The sequence below is a fragment of the Dama dama genome, chromosome 18 (assembly GCF_033118175.1).
Source record: "Dama dama isolate Ldn47 chromosome 18, ASM3311817v1, whole genome shotgun sequence".
Classification (NCBI taxonomy): Eukaryota; Metazoa; Chordata; class Mammalia; order Artiodactyla; family Cervidae; genus Dama; species Dama dama.
Genome location: NC_083698.1, coordinates 51,704,642 through 51,725,388, shown reverse-complemented (window position 1 = coordinate 51,725,388; position 20,747 = coordinate 51,704,642). Strand labels below are relative to the sequence as shown.

At 37.1% G+C, this 20,747-nt stretch overlaps 2 protein-coding genes across 7 annotated transcripts in view; one reads left to right on the top strand and one right to left on the bottom strand.

The window, feature by feature from the left end:
• FOXP2 (forkhead box P2) overlaps positions 1–20,747 on the top strand; it is a 634,677-nt gene that overhangs the window by 282,987 nt on the left and 330,943 nt on the right. The window lies entirely within an intron of this gene.
• On the bottom strand, positions 4,056–4,694 carry LOC133072806 (small ribosomal subunit protein eS26-like). Its single transcript, XM_061166345.1, has one exon. The coding sequence runs from the start codon at positions 4,570–4,572 to the stop codon at positions 4,123–4,125; it is 450 nt and encodes a 149-aa protein (XP_061022328.1). The 5' UTR covers positions 4,573–4,694; the 3' UTR covers positions 4,056–4,122.

Sequence of the window (20,747 nt, the reverse complement as noted above, 5' to 3'; positions counted from 1 at the left end):
ATATTAGTAATAATATAACCCCATGGCTCTCAGGCTAGCATTTCCCTTCTAAAATTGTAGAACATCGTCCCCTTCTAGTGAAGATAAGGGTATCTATGTAAGATAACTAAACAAGCACTGTACTATGATTGGCAATTATATGAATACATCCCTGGAGAACTACGGATGGAGGTTCGCAACACTGTATAGGAAACGGTTATCAAAACCATCCCCAAGAAAAAAGAAATGCAAAAAGGCAAAATGGTTGTCTGAGGAGGCCTTACAAATAACTGAGAAAAGGAGAGAAGTGAAAGGCAAAGGAGGAAAGGAAAGATATACCCATTTGAATAGAGAGTTTCAAAGAATAACAAGGAGAGATAAGAAAGCCATCCTAAGTGACGAATGCACAGAAACAGAGGAAAACAATAGAATGGAAAGACTAGAGATCACTTCAAGAAGATTAGAGATACCAAGAAAAAATTTCATGCAAAGATAGGCACAATAAAGGACAGAAAAGGCGTGAACCTAACAGAAGCATAAGGTGTTAAGAAGAGGAGGCAAGAATACACAGAAGAACTATACAGAAAATATCTTCATGACCCAGATAGCCACAATGGTATGATCACTCACCTAGAGACAGATATCTTAGAATGAGAAGTCAAGTGGGCCTTAGGAAACACTATGAACAAAACTAGTGGAGGTGATGAAATTCCAGCTGAACTATTTCAAATCCTAAAAGATGTTGCTGTTAAAGTGTTGCACTCAATACACCAGCAAATTTGGGAAAGTGAGCAGTGGTCTCAGGACTGGAAAAGGTCAGTTTTCATTCCAATCGAAAAGAAGTGAAGTGAAGTGAAGTCGCTCAGTCATGTCCGACTCCTTGCAACCCCATGGACTGTAGCCTACCAGGCTCCTCTGTCCATGGAATTTTCCAGGCAAGAATACTGGAGTGAGTTGCCATTTCCTTCTCCAAAAGAAGGGCTATGTCAAAGAATGTTCAGACTATTGCACAATTGCAGTCATTTCGCATGCTATCAAAGTAATGCTCAACATTCTCCAAACTAGGCTTCCACAGTATGTGAACTGAGAACTTTGAGATGTTCAAGCTGGATTTACAAAAGGCAGAGGAACCAGATTGGAATCAAATTGGAATCAAATTGCCAACATCCATTGGATCATAGGAAAAGCAAGAGAATATCAGAAAAAAACATTTACTGCTTCTTCACTGGGGCTTCCCTGGTAGTACAGCTAGTAAAGAATCTGTCTACAATGTAGCAGAGCCCAGTTAGATATCTGAGTTTGGAAGATCCTCAGGAGAATGGATAGGCTACCTACTCCAGAATACTTGAGCTTCCCTGCTGACTCAGATGGTAAAGAATTCACCTGCAATGAGGGAGACCTGGGTTTGATCCCTGGGTTGGGAAGATCCCCTGGAGAAGGGAATGACTATCCACAGCAGTATTCTTGCCTGGAGAATTTTTTGAACAGAGGAGCTTGGCAGGCTACAGTCCACAGGGTCACAAAGAGTTGGACTTTCACTTTTACGTTTGCTGCTTCATTGACTATGCTAAAGCCTTTGCAGTGTGGATCACACAAACTGTGGAAAATTCTTGAAGAGATGGGAATGCCAGACCACCTCACGTGCCTCATGAGAAACATGTGTGCAGGCCAAGAAGCAGCAGTTAGAACGTCATAGAACAACAGACTTGTTCAAAATTGGGAAAGGAGCATGTCAAGATGGTATATTGTCACGCTGCTTATTTAACTTATATGCAGTGTACATCATGCAAAATGCGGGCTGGAGGAAGCACAAGCTGGGATCAAGACTGCTGGGAAAAATATCAGTAACCTCAGTTAGGCAGATGACACCACCCTTATGGCAGAAATTAAAGAGGAACTAAAGAGCCTCTTGATGAAGATGGAAGAGGAGAGTAAAAAAAAATGGCTTAAAAGTCAACATTTGAAAAACAAAGATCATGGCATCTGGTCCTATTACTTCATGGCAAATAGATGGGGAAATAATGAAAACAGTGACAGACTTAATTTTCTTAGGCTCCAGAATCACTGCAGATGGTGACTGCAGCCATGAAATTAAGATGCTTGCTCCTTGCAGAAGAAAAGCTATGGCAAACCTAGACAGCAGATTCATTACTTTGCTGACAAAGGTCTATATAGTCAAAGCTATGATTTTTCCAGTCGTGTATGGATGTGAGAGTTGGACTATAAAGAAAGCTGAGTGCCAAAGAATTGATACTTGTGAACTGTGGTATTGAAGAAGACTCTTAAGAGTCCCTTGGACTGCAAGGAGATCCAACCAGGCAATCCTAAAGGAAATCAGTCCTTGGAATATTCATTGGAAGGACTAATGCTTAAGCTGAAACTCCATTACTGTGGCCACCTGATGTGAAGAGCTGACTCATTAGAAAAGTCCCTGATGCTGGGGTAGATTGAAGGCAGGAGGAGAAGGGGACAACAAAGTAGGCATCACCGACCCAATGGACATGAGTTTGAATAGGTTCCAGATGATGGTGAAAATAGGGAGGCCTGGAGTACTGCAGTCCATGTGGTTGCATGGATATGACTGAGTGACTGAACAACAAGAACAGCCTGTGTTTTATATGTGCAGTTTTATACATAAGTAGTGGAAATTAGGTTTTTTTGGATCTTGCTTTGTACATTGAAAAATATCTGATTTTCTTTAAAAATTACCCATCACACTGAAATTAGTGAAATAGACACATATGTTTGGGTCTAAGGGCAAGTTCTATTCCAGTTTTTATAACTATTAGTAAAACATCTGTCTGATTTTAAAAACTAAAAGTCATGCTAATTATTTTCTTTAATTTTTTGATTATTATTTTTAGTTGCAATGATACCTTCACTAGTCTAAAATGACTTTTGAAACCTGTTTTATTTACAGTATAAATTTCTAATTGAACTAAATTATACATATCACTCCATGGCATATATATAATTTGAAAAAAAGTTCAAGATTGAGTATTTCATAAAGATCACAGAGAACACAAACTAAGGATGCCATTTTAAAATCTGATATATATGTATATATATATATTAATTTAAACCAAACAAATTTCTCCATACTTAAAATTCATTGTGTTAAAGAGAGCATCATTTTGAGAATATAATTCTATATTGTTTATGATTGTATATATTAAAACAATTTTTTTTTCCACAGAACAATATGTACTTTAATCAAAACTTCCAAGCTAATAGTTTAGCTTAAGGAAAAAAATATCATATAACCTAACCAGCAAAGTCCTTAGCAAACTATTTACATATTAATTTTTCAAATATACGTGTACATTTGACCCTTGAACAAAGCATTGGTTAGGGGTACCATCTCTTCAAAAATCCTTATATAATTAATTTTAGAGTTAGCCTTTTGTATCTGTCTGTACTTTTACACTTGAGGATTCAACTAACTGTGGATCATGTAGTATGTATTTGCTGAAAACAAAACAATCCCCGCCCCTGCAGTTAAACCCACGTTGTTAAAGGGTCAACGGTATATTCCTAGCTGGGAACCTCCAATTTCTGAATTCTGGAAAAAATGAGCCGTTGTCACACAGATTACAGCCTTTTCCCAGACTTTTTGCAAACTCCCCTCTTATGGGACTTCCACAAATTTCTACTAACGCCTGGCATTCAGGGCATTGTCACCCGATAGAGCAAAGTACCACAGAAAGATGAAGGCTGGGTGATTAGCTTAGCAGCAGATCAAAGTAGGCAGGTAAACTTGACGAGGTTAAGGACCTGAATACACATCCCCTTATGCTATTCAAGTTGTGGACTTGCATTAAAGTCTTCATGTTGCCACAAGAGGAATGCACACCTTAGTCTGAGTGACTTCAGATGCACTCCTCACTCTGCTAGTTTCCTCCCCATTTTAAAGACACCAACTTAAGCCATTTGCCAGGCTGAATTAATCAAACACAGATGCCCTAATTCCTCACCCCCACCCCTAAGCTATGCAAACTGGGGAGACCAAAGACAGAAATAAGATGCACACAACCCCCACTCCATCTGGCAACATATATTCAACATGCTACATAAAGTATAATTTCCATTTTATTGTCTTTTCAGAGAAACCAATATTTCTTCAGTCTTTAAGGACTTGGATCCTTACATGGGCTTTGGTGGAGGACGTGGGGCAGCACCCGCAGGTCTAAATCGGGCTGGAGGTGTTTGGTCCTTCCGGGCTTCCCGAGAGCGATTCCTGACTACCTTGCTGTGAATGGCACAATTCACGCAGTAATGTAGTTTCACATACAGCTTGGGAAGCACATAGGCGTCGAAAACACTCACTTCAGAAATGTCCCTGATGGCTGCAGCCTCTACAATGTTCCCAATGATGAACTTCTTAATGGCCTTATCCTTGGGCACGCATCGGGCACAGTTGGTGCAGTGAATAGGCTGCACGTGGCCGCAGCCCTTTTTGGCACGACCGTTGTTCCTTCTTTTCTTGGTCATCTTGGAAGCGCGGAGGCGAGAGAGAGCTAAAATAATTTTAATAGCCAATGATGTAGGCCCAGTTTTGGAGGCCACACTCATCATCATCAGAACCTTCACCATGTGTGTTTTTGAGGAAGGGTGGCAGAACAGTGGATGTAAACGCCTGTACCGTTTTGGACAGATCTTTAGTCTCTAACGAGACTTATAAAGAGGATTGACAAGACTTGCTGGAACAGCCAGCATAGTGGCTATTGAACAGTCAAATTCATGGAATCAACAGTGATGCCTTCGTCAGCCAATGCTATATCATAGCATTGTACCAAAATAAAGTAGGTACTGATAAACAGAACTCTGATGTCATTGCTGACTAGACTGCTCTGACAAACATTCCAGTTACCTACTGCTGTGTCACAGACCACCCCAAAACTTAGTACCTTAAAATAATAGTCATTTATTTTGCTTACACACATCGACAGTTTCGGTAGGGCTTAACTGCAAGGTTTGTCTCTATTCTGCGTAGCTTCAATTGGGGCTGCTTGACTTAAGCTGCAGGACAGCCCCTTCAGATGGCTCACTCACAAGCCTGATAAGTTGGTTCTGATCTCTGGATCTGAATTCAGCCAGGGCTGTCAACTGAGTGCTTTGGTTACTCTTAATGTGGGTTGCATGGGCTTTCTCACAGCTTAGCAACAGGAGTTCCATAGAATAGTCCAGGATGGAAACTCTAAGGCTTTGATGTAGCCTTGGAAGTCCAAGAACATTGCTTCTATCTCCCTCTGTTTGTCCAGCAAGTCAGTAAAGCCAGGTTATTTTTTTCTGAGGAAGATAATTAAACTCATCTCACAGTGTCAGGAGTAGCCAAGAATTTGTTGCCATTTTTAATCTACCATAGCAGAAAGGGTGAATTGCAGCATTGATGCTTCTTGCCCAACTAGAGGGGGACATTCATATGCTGAGAGTCCTGCTGAATCCACTGGAGGAAGCTTCCTGACTGTAAATACCACCACTTGTGACACCAACCTGACATACAGGTAGCATGTACTATAGCCAGACAGTACACTAAGTGCTTTAGAGACATTTTTAAAATTACATTTTCACAACAGTAATTGTAGGTGGATGATGGTAGTATCTGAAGCACAAAGAGGTTAAGTCACTAAAGCTCATAACTTGTAAGTGGTAAACCTGAGGCTCAAATGCAGATTGTCTTCATGCCACACTTCATACTCTTAACCACTGTGGGATATAATCTCATGTGAGATGGCTCATCTGTTTCCCTCTTTGGACAAGTAGGCTATCAAAATGCTACTCCGTCTGTTTCACTGAAAAGCCACCCATGATATGAGTAAAGTGAATACACCAGTCTGATAAGAATTTTCTCTAAAATAATCATCTTTTGAAAGCATTAGAGAACTCGAAGTTCTGTAAAGATGGATCTCTGTGTCAGTCAAGAGCAGGCACAGCTTCCAAATGGAAAACAAATCCACTATTTCTTGAAGAAAGAGGTCCCAGGATGCTGGGGGCTTGTGGTGGGGGCTGATGGAGGATGCTTGTCAGCAGGAAAGACAGAACATATCTGAACCATAGCTGGGAAGTGCTGAGGTTGGAGTTAGAACTTTCACAAGACTCAGGCCTGAAGACTGAAGCAGGAATACAAACCAAAAAACAGTGAGGTGAGAAGTTCTGTTCTGTTAACTTTAACTTTGACTCTTCTCCTTTCCTAATCCCTGCCTCTTGGGAAGCAACTTGTCCCCATCCAGGACTTCCGTCCTTACCTGGTTTGGAATCGGTGACTGTTAGGCCATCCAGATGCTGCAGTTTGTAGACTGAATGTTTCTGCGGCACTGATGGCTGAAATCAGCACTGGCATTTTCTTGTTTTCCCCTGCTGCTATAAAAGTAAGCTGGTCTGACTTGGACATTTCTGAAGAAAGGACATGAAGGCCCTACTAAATGGCTTGATTCTGCATATAGTGTCTCTCTTAAATTACTGCCAAAATAGCCAAAAATAAAAAATAAACCATTATAATAGTTTCTTTACTATATCAAAAACATATTAGAACAGAGTTTTCCCCATGTGATGTTAGCATGTAGAAATTTAGTATCCTTTCATTTAAACCCCTACCAGGTGATTTCCAAGACAGTGTCAGTTCAGTTCAGTTCAGTTCAGTCACTCAGTCGTGTCCGACTCTTTGCGACCCCATGGACCAAGGCACGCCAGGCCTCCCTGCCAATCACCAACTCCCAGAGTTTACCCAAACTCATGTCCATCGAGTCGGTGATACCATCCAACCATCTCCTTCTCTGTCGTCCCCTTCTCCTCCTGCCTTCTATCTTTTCCAGCATCAGGATCTTTTCAAATGAGTCAGCTCTTCGCATCAGGTAGCCAAAGTATTGGAGTTTCAGCTTCAACATCAGTCCTTCCAATGAACACTCAGTACTGATCTCCTTTAGGATGGACTGGTTGGATCTCCTTGCAGTCCAAGGGACTCTCAAGAGTCTTCTCCAACACCACAGTTCAAAAGCATCAATTCTTCGGTGCTCAGCTTTCTTTACAGTCCAGCTCTCACATCCATACATGACTACTGGAAAAACCATAGCTTTGACTAGATGGACCTTTGTTGGCAAAGTAACATCTCTGCTTTTTAATATGCTGTTTGGGTTGGTCATAACTTTCCTTCCAAGGAGTAAGAGTCTTTTAATATTATGGCTGCAATCACCATCTGCAGTGATTTTGGAGCCCCCAAAAATAAAGTCAGCCACTGTTTCTACTCTTTCACCATCTATTTGCCATGAAGTGATGGGACAGGATGCCATGATCATAGTTTTCTGAATATTGAGCTTTAAGCCAACTTTTTCACTCTCCTCATTCACTTTCATCAAGAGGCTCTTTAGTTCTTCACTTTCTGCCATAAGGGTGGTGTCATCTGCATGTATGAGGGCAGAACACATTAAATTTTATTGTCTTTATTTTACTACACTGTTAATTGCTTATCTTCTGTTTGTAGATACCATTCATTAATTGTGTTTATGTTTGCCCTAAAATGATATTCAAAGCATTAGATTTCTCTGCTCATTTATATTAAAAATTCAAAGGTGTGTCCTAATGGGAAACATTTTGGCTTGAAGTTGTTAGTATATCATATGTGAAAATACATTGTGAGAATAGAGGATAATGTTTAATTGTTGGGATTAAACTCAGTTACACTAAATCTGTTAGTGATATAGAGTTATACTTTTTCAAAATTTAAAATATTAGAAAAAAAAAATGATATTGTCCTTTGCATTTTTCCTACATTGTGCTTTAGAAATTTGATTTTAGTTTTTTGTTGGTCTCAGATAGTTTGTTTTCTACTTAGATATTTTTTAGTGCTTTGTACTCTTCCCAGTATGTGAATTTACTGACCCATCAGATGTATTCTCAATAGGTCATTGTATGATTCATTAAAATGTCCTTAGGCAGATAGAGATCACACAGGTATGAAGAGTACAATCCTTCTCTGAAGCGAAGGACTCATGCCCCAATGTCTTTAGGGGCAATTTGCTTGTCATGCAGTTGGCTTATGGCCAACAGAGATGAACAAATTAGTAGAATGTACCTGTGTTGGCCCTGTTCCTAGCCTCATTTATGTAATTGATGTCTAGTGGCCTCATTTTGGATCATTAGCATATCAACATAATGTCTGAGCCTGGAAAAGTGCTGCTTGTTGTCAGACATTAGCAATTTAGCATAACACAGAAAGCAAGAGAACCTGACATTCTAACCAGATCAATGGCTAAAATCAAGATGGTAGCACAGTGGGGCTCAAATTCAGTAATCTTGGAGTTCCTTTGTGTTTGAAATAGTTAGCTATTTAAAGATCTAACAAGTTTAGTTCTGTGTTAGACAGTTTTTCTATAATATAGAAGATACACTTTCTTAATACTATTAATATAAATGTGGAATTATTTTAAATATTTTTAAGTTCCTTCACATTTCATTAATTTCACTTTCATTGTTTTTATGTTTACTCATTGTACATGTTTATTGGTACCTATGGCCAATGGTAATTTTGTTTTAAATAGGACAGGTTTTTAAACCAAAGAAACAACATATTTAGAAATTGTTTTAATTTTAGTGAAAGAATTTGGTGTGAATTAACTATGTTGCTTTGCTTGAGAAGAATCCTGGGTTGTTTTATAGCAATCTGAAATACAAGCTTGCAGTTCTCTATTTCGAGTTATTCACATGATATGTCATTACTTTATCAGCTGTTTATTATGCAAAAGTATTAAATAGACACATTTCTTTTTCATTACTGCTTCTGATTTAAGGTAGGTGACACAGACAGTGATGTTGTAACGTTTTTGTTGTTGTTCGGTCGCTACATGTCTGACTCTTTGTGAGCCCGTGGACTGCAACACAATAGCCTCCTCTGTCTTCTACTTCCTCCCGGAGTTTGCTCAGATTCATGTCCACTGAGTCAGTAGTGCTGTCTAACTATCTCATCACTTACTGCCACCTTCTCCTTTTGCCTTCATAAAAATAGAATAAAAATATATAAAAATAATTTTTAGAAGACAGACATATGCAGATAAGTTATACTTGATATAAAGGGTATATATAGTTTTAGAAGTAGAAAAATAAACCCTGTGTGTTGTAGGGCTCTACTTTTTATGACCTACAACCTGACACTTAATTCTTCTCAAATTATTCTATTTTAATTCTTCTCAAATTATTCTATTAATTAAATGAAAATATTTAAAAATACTGTGATGTGATTAGTGCTTTTTTCTCCCTTGAGAGTAAATATTTTTTCATTTTTATTTTTTAACTCCACTGTCCCACAGTGTCTACTCTGGAATAAATTCTAAGTAAATGTCTGACTACTAAATGAATGAATGAAATTCACACTTTTTAAAAATGTACAAAGTTCCTATATTTTTTATCAGATTACCAAAACGAAAATTTATCTATTGTGGAACATAGACAATACTGAAAAAATAGAAATCATTAGTGATATTCATTGTTAACATATTGGTATATCTACAAACATGTTCTTCTCTATGAATCTATATATGTATAGTTTTTAAAAATCAAAATATGGTGGTTCTCCAAATAATAACTTGCTTTTGTCACTTGATTATGAACATTTCCTAACTCATTAAATATCCTGCACATGATTTTCTTCTTGGTACCCAATAATAACTACCACTTATTGAGGTCTAACTAGATCCCAAAATGAATTCTCTACTAGGTCCTATGAATACAGTAGGCCATTTATTCTCTGAAGTAGGTATTTTTTCTGTTTTAGTGATAAACAAATTGAGGCTCAGAGAGATTGGTTCTTATCAAGGTGATACAAGTACTAAGAAATAGGGTGAAAGTGAAGGCGTTAGTTGCTCAGTTCTGTCTGACTCTTTGAGACCCCATAGACTATAGCCTACCAGGTTCCTCTGTCCATGGGATTTTCCAGGCAAGAATATTGGGGTGGGTTATTTCCTTATGTGCAACACCAAAGCCCATACCTTTAATCAGCTCAGTGTATTACCACCGAAACCTAATGTAAACTTACTTATCTAGTATTTCATTTTGACTTTTAGATTGCCCATTCTTTTACTATTAAAAATTGCATTTAGTCTTGTCTAAGAATAGGAAGAGGAGAAAATATACTACAGTAAACAAGTTGAAACTTTTAGGGATGATGAGTGCTCATTATCTTGATTGTGCTGATAGTTTCAGAAGTGGATAAATCGTCAAAATTCAACAAATTGTGAACTTTATGTATGGTTCAGTAGGCATCAATTATACTTAAGCAAAGCTGTAAAGTGACCCCATGGACTATAGCCCACCAGGATCCTCTGTCCATGGGATATTCAAGGCAAGAATACTGGAGTAGGTTGCCATTTCCTTTGCCAATATGTAAACCCATGCTTATTTCCTTGATAGAATTCTTAGAAGAGTTTTCTGGAGGGCTCAGAAAGCATCCACATTTTTACTTTATATACACATGTGCCCCCAGAAATATCATATGAATGTACATTCTTCCATTAGTGTATGAACCCATATGTTAAAATAAGAATATAATAGCATTTGAACATTTATTGAGTATCATATATTCTAGCAGATACTTTATCATCTCCTTTAATATTAATGTCACCAATTTAGATAAGGGATGAAAAACAAATACTCAGAAGGATTAAACAGTTTGACCTTGTAATATAGCTAGTACATAGTAGGTGAAAGATGTAAACTGTGGATGAAGGATATGATTCCCCAGGCAGCTGAACGTATTGTTCTGTTCTCCTCTCTTACAAACGCAAAGCATTCACTTAATCTTTATATTTTTTAAAATAACTGCTTGAAAAGCTTGGCCTAAGAATGAAGGTTAAGTCCCAAAGGACACACCATGGGGAGGATTTTTTCACAAGTAGGACCACTGTTTAAATTTTCATCCAAACTTGTGCACTGACGAATGTGAAAAGGAGCACCATCATTAATTTGACTGGGACAACAAGTGTACACAGAGCATTTCCTGGGCAAACTGGGAAAAGAGAAAAAGGTGGAAAGACGTGCATTTTAAAATAAATTTACCAAGCACTGACTAAGTATTACTCTATGCAGACTTTCTTATTTTACTTCTCACAAGTGCCCTTGAGACATTTGTGATCAGTTTCCCCAGAAGAATACAGATGATCTGAGAAATGAAGTGCTCAGGCAGCTTCTCATAGAATTATGACTGATGAACCAGTGTTAATGGGCAGTTCTGTCCAATTTCAAAGCCCAAACTCACTCCACTATTAGCTTTTATTCCTATGTATAAATAAAACAAGGTTATGTGTTTTCAGAAATTGTCAACTTTTGAGTAACTGTTATAGTTTTAAAGGAAAGGAATAGATTGCTAAATTGATCAATGTTTAAATTAATTGTGTAGATCTTGAACATCTTCTCCATACCCTTTCTTTTATATCTTATTTATAAGTAAATTTTATTTTTAATTTACATTCAAGAAATTATCTGTGTACATCTGTGTAATTAGACAGGCATGGATTTATAGAATCAAGCTGTTTTCCAGTTGCAAAAGAAACTGGGTAACAGAACAGCATTTAATCCAGTGGTCCCCAGACACAGCCTGTAGACAAATGCCCATCCTGACAAAGTGGCTTGTGACAACAGCAAACAAACAAACAAACAGGAAGTCAAAGGGAATGCGTTTTCAGTCATTACTTCCTTACATGGAAAAAATATAAAATCAACAGTATAAAGTCTACTTCTATAGAAAAATGTAAGTTGTTGAAATCAGAACTCTAGGCACTCTAATCAAAGTCAGTCCCCTTTTCTTTTATAGGAAAAAAAAGTGGGCAATCAAGATATTAGATTTCTTAGAGCACCAAAATAAGAATAAAATGTATTGCTATTGATCGCTAATCTACTATATTGTGAGATGCTGGGTTAGGTGCTCTTCATACATTTGCTCTTTTATGCTTTGCAATATTTGCATAAGATAGCTACCCTTCTATCCATCACATTTCCAAAAATAAGATAGAGAAGTTTAAGTAGCAAGTGCTTGGGCTTTACATAGAAGAGCTCATACTCAGAGCTGCAAAAGCCTATTTCTTTCCCATTGCCTCATAGATGCTGAGTTATCGCCTCATCCACTGTTCTTCCCATTTCCTCAGTCTCTCCATTTCATCTACATTTCCTTAGACTCAGGCACTAACTCAAATTAGTGATATAACTTTATTTTCATATTTCATAATCCTCAAGAGAATAATTAGTCTAGAAAACATAATTATATATAGTACGTAGTCCTTTTTCATGCCAGGCAAATTTTAGTGGATGACAACAAGTAATGTTAAATTTATAATTGCATGTTAAAATAATAATTGTTAAACATTTAGTAATTGTTAAACACTAACATTTAATGTTAAAATAGTAATTTATAAATTTAAGGTGATGGATTATTTATTTAAGCTTCATATGTCATACAAAGTTCTGATAAAATAAAAGTATTAAGACAGTCTCCTGGAGTTTGTTGTAATATTATTTAATTTGTTGACATATTCTTAAGCTCAATAAAGTAAAACTTCATTAATTCTTTCCTCAGGTATTCAAAGTAATGTGATAGTTAAGGCAATTACCATTTTCTCAGTGTTCATCATTTTTGTACTTTAAACAAATCAAGAAAATACCTTAATAGTTATTGAATAACTCAGATTGCTTTGTTGCTCTGCTCTCTCTAGAGTGTTACCCCGTCTGTGTCTTCCCTGATGACCACCACTGTTTTCTCATTTCATCCAAAAGAAAAGGAGAAAAATAGAATGATACATACCTTCTTTCTTTTAATAGCGCAGCCAAGGTTCAGATCTTACTTACAAGGGCTACCTAGTTAGAAGCCTTAAAGGAATTAAAGTCATGGTTCTGGATAGCGATAAGACCACCTAAAAAATGTGGATTTTATTTCCATGAGAGAAAATTGAAGAACAGGTATTAGGAGACAGTTTATAATATCTATGTTAGTTATGTAATCTCTTTGACTCTCAACTTCTTTATGTGTGAAATGGGGATAAGTGTACTTTCTTAATAGGGCTGTTGTGAGGATTAAATGAACAATATGTTTGAGAACTTAGTGCTAGAGATAGATGTTAGACATCATCACTCTTTTAGTAAAAAGTAACGGAATTCTTGCCACTTTTCAGGAACTGTTCTGGACTCTAAGCATAAGATATTTGTCCATCCCTGGAAAACTAAAACTCTCCTGAGAAGACATACTTATAAACAAATAATTGTAACCTGAAGTTAGTTACCTATAGGATAGAAACTTCAGTTAAAGAACCATGGAGATGAATAGGAGTGGTACAGGAAAGTTACAGTTTTCATAAAGGAGCTAACATTTAAGGTTGACCTTGAAAATTGAGTCAGAAATAGCTTATTTTCAGAGTCATTACAGAGTGTGGCATATTTAGAAAATAGTCAAGAGGTTGATTATCACTAAACTGTAGAAGTTAGATGGATTGTGAGAGATGAATCTGAAGAGGTAAGGTACAGTCAAAATTGTGAAGGGCCTCAGATATGATACCCCCTGAGTTTCGATATAACATAATATGACTTCTCTGAAGTCTCAATTTCCTCTGAATAGTGGGATGATAATAGCGCATGATCATTGTGAGGATTAAGTGATAATATAAAGTGTTCAGCATAGTTTTCAAATGCATATTAAGCTCCTAATAAGCTTTAGTTATTATTGTTATTATCATTATTATTTATTATTATTAGAAGAGGAGGAAGAACCAAGTTTAAGGTATCAATAGTTCTAAGGTGAGCTTGATTAGTATTCAAAAGAGTGACAGATGATGACAATACTTGGTATTTCTCACCATTAAAGAGATATGGAATTCAAAGTGGATTAAAAAACAAGTGGAGTATTAGAAATGTTGAGTTTGATATACCTTCAAAATATACAGGGAACATTAGGTGTGAAGAGTCAATTGAAAATATTTATCTGGGATAAAGAGGAAAGGTCAGAGTTAGAAATAAAGAATTGCCAAATAATGGTAGCTCCCTCCTGGAAGAGGAGTGAGTACAGTCATTTTGGAGAGTCAATAGAAAATAGATCCAAGGAAAATTTGTAAAAGGTGATACTTTCTTCAACTAGCCTCCGAAGATCCACTTTAGCCATGTGTATTGGGGCATACTGTGCTGTTAGCATGAGAAGAACCAACTGACATTAGTTTCATTGGAAATATGCAGGCATATTCCCTGCCAGATATACTAAGGTTGCATCTCCACAGTGCACCTGGAATCAGGACATATTCTTTCCCACTGACTACACAGTGGTTGAGGATTCCCAGAGTTAAAGCTTTCTGGTGAAGGACGAGAGAGTCGCAGGATCTCGGATATTGTAATGATCTCCTAGAAACTTTCTTCACATCTATTCTTGCATCCTTTTGAAACATTCACCTCACTGAAGCCTTACTGATTAGTTTAAAAACAAAGATCTGATTCTGGCTTATAATCACTAAATGGTGTCTCATTATTCCAGGGATAAGGAAGAAAGCCCCTGCCTACCTCACTGTCATCTACTTACTTGCTTTTACACATCAACCAGGTGGACCTCTCTAACCAATGATCATACCATGCTGCTTCTGCCCAAGTTCTTCTCTTTGCATAGCACACTCCCACTTCTCTCTCCCGCTACCTGGGTAGCCTCAACAATTCATCTTTCTGAGTTCAGCTCAAAACTCCCTTTCTCAAGAAAGCCTTCCCTGCCAGACCTGGTTGGGTTCTCTTGGTAGATGATCCCATGAGATCTTTTATAGAGCATTTATCCTAATTGAGGCCTCTCTGGTGGCTCAGATGGTACGTGTCTGCCTGCAGTGCGGGAGACCCGGCTTTGATCCCTGGGTCGGGAAGATGCCTAGAGAAGGAAATGGCAACCCATCCAGTGCTCTCGCCTGGAAAATCCCTCCTCTACCAGAGGAGCCTGGTAGACTACAGTAGTCCATGGGGTTGCAAAGAATCGGACACGACTGAGCGACTTCACTTTCTATCCTAATTTGAGTAAAGTTTTGCTTGTGCAACAGTTTGATGACTCTTTACTACAACAAAAACTGAATTCTCCACAGCAAAGGAAAAAGTCTGTCTTATCTACTGGTGGGCTTGAATTCCTTCTGCCTCTGCTTCCAACATAGAACAGATTAAGAAGGAGACATGGTATCAGAGAGAGTTTCAAAGCAACAACTTTATTGTTGCTAAATCTTGATTAGAGAATTCAGCCTAATAGGAGTCCTGATTAGGCTTCCTATCCGTTCTCTCAGAATGGAACGTATTAGTTTGGTGCAAAAATAATTGCAGTTTTTGGATTGTTGAACGTTGCTGTTTGATACTGAAATGTATTCTAAAATAAATGTAGTTAGATTTATGTTATACATAACTATGAGTGCACATAATACATTTTACTGCTTGTTTCTTGCTGTATGTCTTTTTGCTAATGACATTACTTGCTATTTATTTGATAATTATTTTAGACTAGGGAAATGATGTTAGGCAAAAAGCAAATTTGAGCGATTTTCTTATTCAAGTTCAAAATGGGTTATAAAACAGCAGACAACTCGCAACGTTGACAATGCATTTGGCCCAGGAACTGCTAACAGACAGTGCAGTGGTGGTTCAAGAAGCTTTGCAAAGAGGATGAGAGCCTTGAAGATGAGAAGCACAGTGGCTGGCCGTGTTTGACAATGACCAACTGAGAGGATCATAGAAGCTGATCCTCTAACAACAACATGAGAAGTTGCTGAAGAACTCAGTGTTGACCATTCTATGGTCATTCAACATTTGAAGCAAATTGGAAAGATGAAAAAGCTTGAAAAATGGGTGCTTCATGAATTAACTGAAAATTATTATTATAAAAGTGGATTTTATGAAAACTGCCGATGACTAGCTCAGTGGGTGGACTGAGAAGAAGCTCCAAAGCACTTCCCAAAGCCTAACTCGCACCAAAAAAAGTGGTCATGGTCACTCTTTGGTGGTCTACTACCTGTCTGATCTGGTACAGGTTTCTGAATCCCTGTGAAATCATTACATCTGAGAAGTATGATCAGCAAATCGATGAGGTGCACTGAAAACTGCAAGGCCTGCAGCCAGCATTGGTCAATAGAAAGGGCTCATTTCTTCTCCAGGACAATGCCCTACTGCAGGTAGCACAACCAACGCTTCAAAAGTTGAACAAATTGGGCCACGAAGTTATACCTCGTCTACCTTATTCACTGACTTCTTGCCAACTGACTACTACTTCTTCAAGCATCTCAACAACTTTTAGCAGGGGAAATCCTTCACAACCAGCAGGAGGCAAAAATGCTTTCCAGAGGTCATTGAATCCCGAAGCATGGATTTTTATGCTATAGGAATAAACAAGTTTATTTCCAGCTAGCAAAAATATGTTGACTTCCTATTTTGATGAATAAAGATGTGTTTGAGCCTAGTTATAATGATTTAAAATTCAATGTCCAAAACTGTAATTACTTTTTCACCAACCTAATATTTGCCCAAAATTAGAAGAAAGGAATAACCACAGGCCTCTTCTCTATCCTGGTACCTACAAGAGCACCTCATTTAGAATAGTGCTTACAAGGCATTGCTTGTTTCCTTTTTTTTTTTTTAACCAATGTCTTATCATTTCAGATAAATATTTCTAACATCCCTAATCAAGTGCAAAATAATTAGTTCTCATTAATTTCCTTTATGCTGCTTTCCCTGAACAGAACACACAATATAATATTAAGGTTTCTTAAAGGTTTTACTTCGGCTTCCCAGGTGGCTCATCGGTAAAGAAATCTGTCTGCCAACCAGGAGACATGGGTTTGATCTCTGGGTCAGGAAGATCCCCTAGAGAAGGAAATGACAACCCACTCCAGTGTTCTTGCTTGGATAATCCCATGGACAAAGAACCTGGTGGGCTACAGTCCACGGGGTTGCAAAAGAGTCAGACAAAACGTAATGATTAAATAACAACAAAGGTTTCAGTTCAAACAGCAGAGGGGAAAGTTACAGGAGGTAAAATGATTCTCTCTTACACCTCCTACTTTGTTTTTTTAGGCTTTTTAAGTTTAGGGTTTTTTTTTTCCTCCATACTTTATATTGAAGAGCAAAAGCACAAAAGCTTACTAAAAGTGGGATTTGTTTACCCAAGGAAGAATGTTCTAAAACAAAGGAAAAATAGATTCAGACTACTCTAGGTAATATAGATCCTAAAAATTATTTCTGAAAGCCTTTACCTAGACCACACAGTATTGTGTAGGGAGCCAGAGAGCATTACCATTTGAAGCAAAGGAAGAAGCAACAGTTTGGTCTTCCCTTTTTTACTTCTGCTGTTTTTACCTTTAAGGATGACATGCTGCCTCAAATTAATGGTTAACAAATAGGGGACATGCTGGAAAAAAATGCTGGTCCCAGGTAGCAATTAGTTGACAGGCACAAGAAGAAAAAAGCAAGATAATTTCCAGAAGTATTTGGGGACCAGAGACCTTAGGATTTTTTCTGAGTATTTATATATCAGGACATTTGTATATGAGAGACTTTATTTTAATTATTCAGTAACATTTAAAGTGCTTTAATTTTTTCATATCACAAAATATGTACTTAACTGTTGAAATACTTGAAAATGAAGAAAAATATAATAATGAAAGTATTAATCATATGTAATCATATCTCCCATATCTTCTTCCAAATGCGGATTCTGACTTTACCTTTAATGTGATTAAAGTAGATTGTGGAGAGTGTAATTTTATCAGGGAAATTATTCTGAGGGACAGTTTTACTAGTCTTCTGTAACATGTTATAAAAGTATTTATTTTCACCGGTAGTTAATTGTGTATTAATTTAACTCCCGTAAAGTTAAGTATTGTATAAACATAGATGAGGAAAGTATGAATATTTTAAAGCTTCAGGTATCCACTAATTTAAGTGATTCCTTCTCAGTTCTGTTTGTTCATTTCATTCATTTATTCAATGAATCCCTTGCTTATTTATTTTATTAAGAATATTGTTCATGTGGGCTTCAACACACCTGCATTTTGAGGCATAGAGTGATTTCATGCAAAATTATGTTAATCTTCAAACTTTTCATTACAGAGTTGGATATTTGGTTAAAAAATATTCTCTTCCCTTGAGGAAATTATGTTCTCTTTCCACCCTGACATACTGCACAGTAAAATACTCATGTAATTTCATTGCAAGCAGGATTATAGTACATGCATCAATTCTCAGTTGTTAAGAATTTCTTCTCTCAATTGAATACACATTATTGCTATTTGGGAAATAGTTAGAAATCAGATTTAAACTTCTGCTTAACTTTTTAATAGGACTGCGATAGATTTTGACTATTATTATAAAAGTGTGTTCTTTGCTAAATGTTGAAAAACAAGATATTGGCTAAGATGTAAGTGTGCAAGAAAAGTTAACAAAGTTAATGGACACAAAAAAGTCTTTTACCGAGTGAGGAGGAAAGGGTTCCAAGCTTTTTACAATGCATGAAAATAAATATTCACAGTAAAAACAACAAAGGTTCTTGTTAATTATTATAAAATGCTTCATTTCTTAATAAAATCAGGATTTTAACCAATAAAATCATGGTTTCTTAGGTGGCAGACCAGGTAAACTAGATAATTTAAAATGTATTTGTTGACACAGTGCTATTGAAAAAATAGAGAACCAGAGACAGATTCAGAGAAAGAGAATTAGAGCGCTATCAGAACAACAGAGTATTTTGCATTCAGAAAGATCTGTCACAATATAATTGCTTCTTGCCAATATTCTATTCCAACTGTATTTTAAACATTTACCTTAAGGTTCTACTCATAGACTTCCCAATATTAAATGCTCATATTTTCATATATAGCTTGACATTGAAAGGTGCAAGACTAATGCCATTAATATACAAAGTCAGTTAAAATAAGATTTGACAAAAGTTTGGTTGGTTATTCAAATCTCCTAGGTCATATTCATTTCACTTTAACTTCCTTGAAAGGTTTTCCTTTACCTATGAAGGCAAATGTCCTTCTCACACCCGTACCAGGTTTGGCAGGTGGCCTCCATTACCCAATGCAGAATTATAAAATAAGCCTTACCATTATGCTAGTTGTGACCACACATTTCAATCCTGTTGTATTTCTGTTGAATTGATTTAAAATGGCAGTTTGTGCCATCTGAAAATTTACTATTTAATTGACAAGGAAGCCACCTTGCTCATTTTTTTTTTTCTCCTTGAGAGTTTTGCAATTTAAAATCACAGACTTTCTTTGAAAGTACAGTTATTTAAGTTTTAAACTTCTGGGAGGTTAAAACTGAATGACCCTCATAGCTCCTTGGCACTACTTTGGAGTTTTCTAATTATATCTTTCTTGCTTTTTTTTTTTTTAATTTTTAAGAAAATTTAGACTTATTGTGACTAGAAGGAATTCTAATTATCACATTCCAGGATTTATCATTTGTGGATTTCACAGATTTGATAAAAACAAGTGTTAGAGAAGGAAAGGAGATCATCATGACATTTCTTGAATTTCATCCTAGGCAATACCTTGTTATTTTTCTCCTTCCCAAGCTTCTTAAGAAGCTAATATTTAGATTTTGAGAACTTGATAGCCTAGAGAAAAAGTAGTAAGAAAGCAGATATTGGAAATATATAAAGTACTAGAGTCATCAAACTAAAATAGATAGAAGTTGTCAGTGATTATATTTAATTGCTTGTGAAAGTGAAAATTGCTCAGTCCTGACTGACTCTCTGTGACCCTATGGACTATACAGTCCATGGAATTCTCCAGGCCAGAATACTGGAGTGGGTAGCCTTCCCCTTGTCCAGGGGATCTTCCCAACCCAGGGATCAAACCCAGGCCTCCCACATTGCAGGCGGATTCTCTACCAGCTGAGCCACAAGGGAAGCCCAAGAATACTGGGGTGGGTAGCCTATCCCTTCTCCAGTAAATCTTCCCGACCCAGGAATTGAACCAGGGTCTTCTGCATTGCAGGTAGATTCTTTACCAACTGAGGTATCAGGGTCTTTAAGAACAAATTCTGCCATAGAGCCTGGAAGACTACACTCAAGACCAATCAGTAAAATAAAATGTAAAACAAAAAAGGTAGAACCTTGAACATTATAAATGAGAGTAAGAGAGTTGAAATCAATAAAAACAATGAATAGAGCAGCACAATCATCGTTAAATTTGAGCTTTGACTTTGTGTTAAATTTAATATACCCTCTACCTATGAGGAGCTTTTTCTGCTTAATATGATAGACATTTTCTATGTCATAACAGCTTCCCTGGTGGCTCAGTGGTAAAGAATCCACTTATAATGCAGACTGCTTGCTTGCAATGCAGGATTCACAGGTTCACACTCTAGGTTGGGAAGATCCCCTGGAGAAGGAAATGGCAACCCACTCCAATATTCTTGTCTGAGAAATCCCAAGGACAAAGAAGCCTGGAGGACTACAGTCCATAGGGTCGCAAGAGTTGGACAATGACTTAGCAATTAACCAACCACCACCTCATAATAGCTTCAGTGAATACGATAATACTTACCTAAAGCTCTTCATTTTAGTACATTCTGATAGAATAGGGATATTGTTCCAGAGTGAAATTCATTCAGTTAATTTTATGGCAATCCAAGCAGCATGGCCCATTTATACAGCTTTCTAAGAAGTAGCCTTGGAATTTCTGGGGGAAGGAATGGACTATTTCTCTCAACAGGGTTCTAGATGAGAGTTGACCCCCAAACATGTGAGGATTGAAAGTGAAAGGGAAAGTGTTAGTCACTCAGTTGTGCCC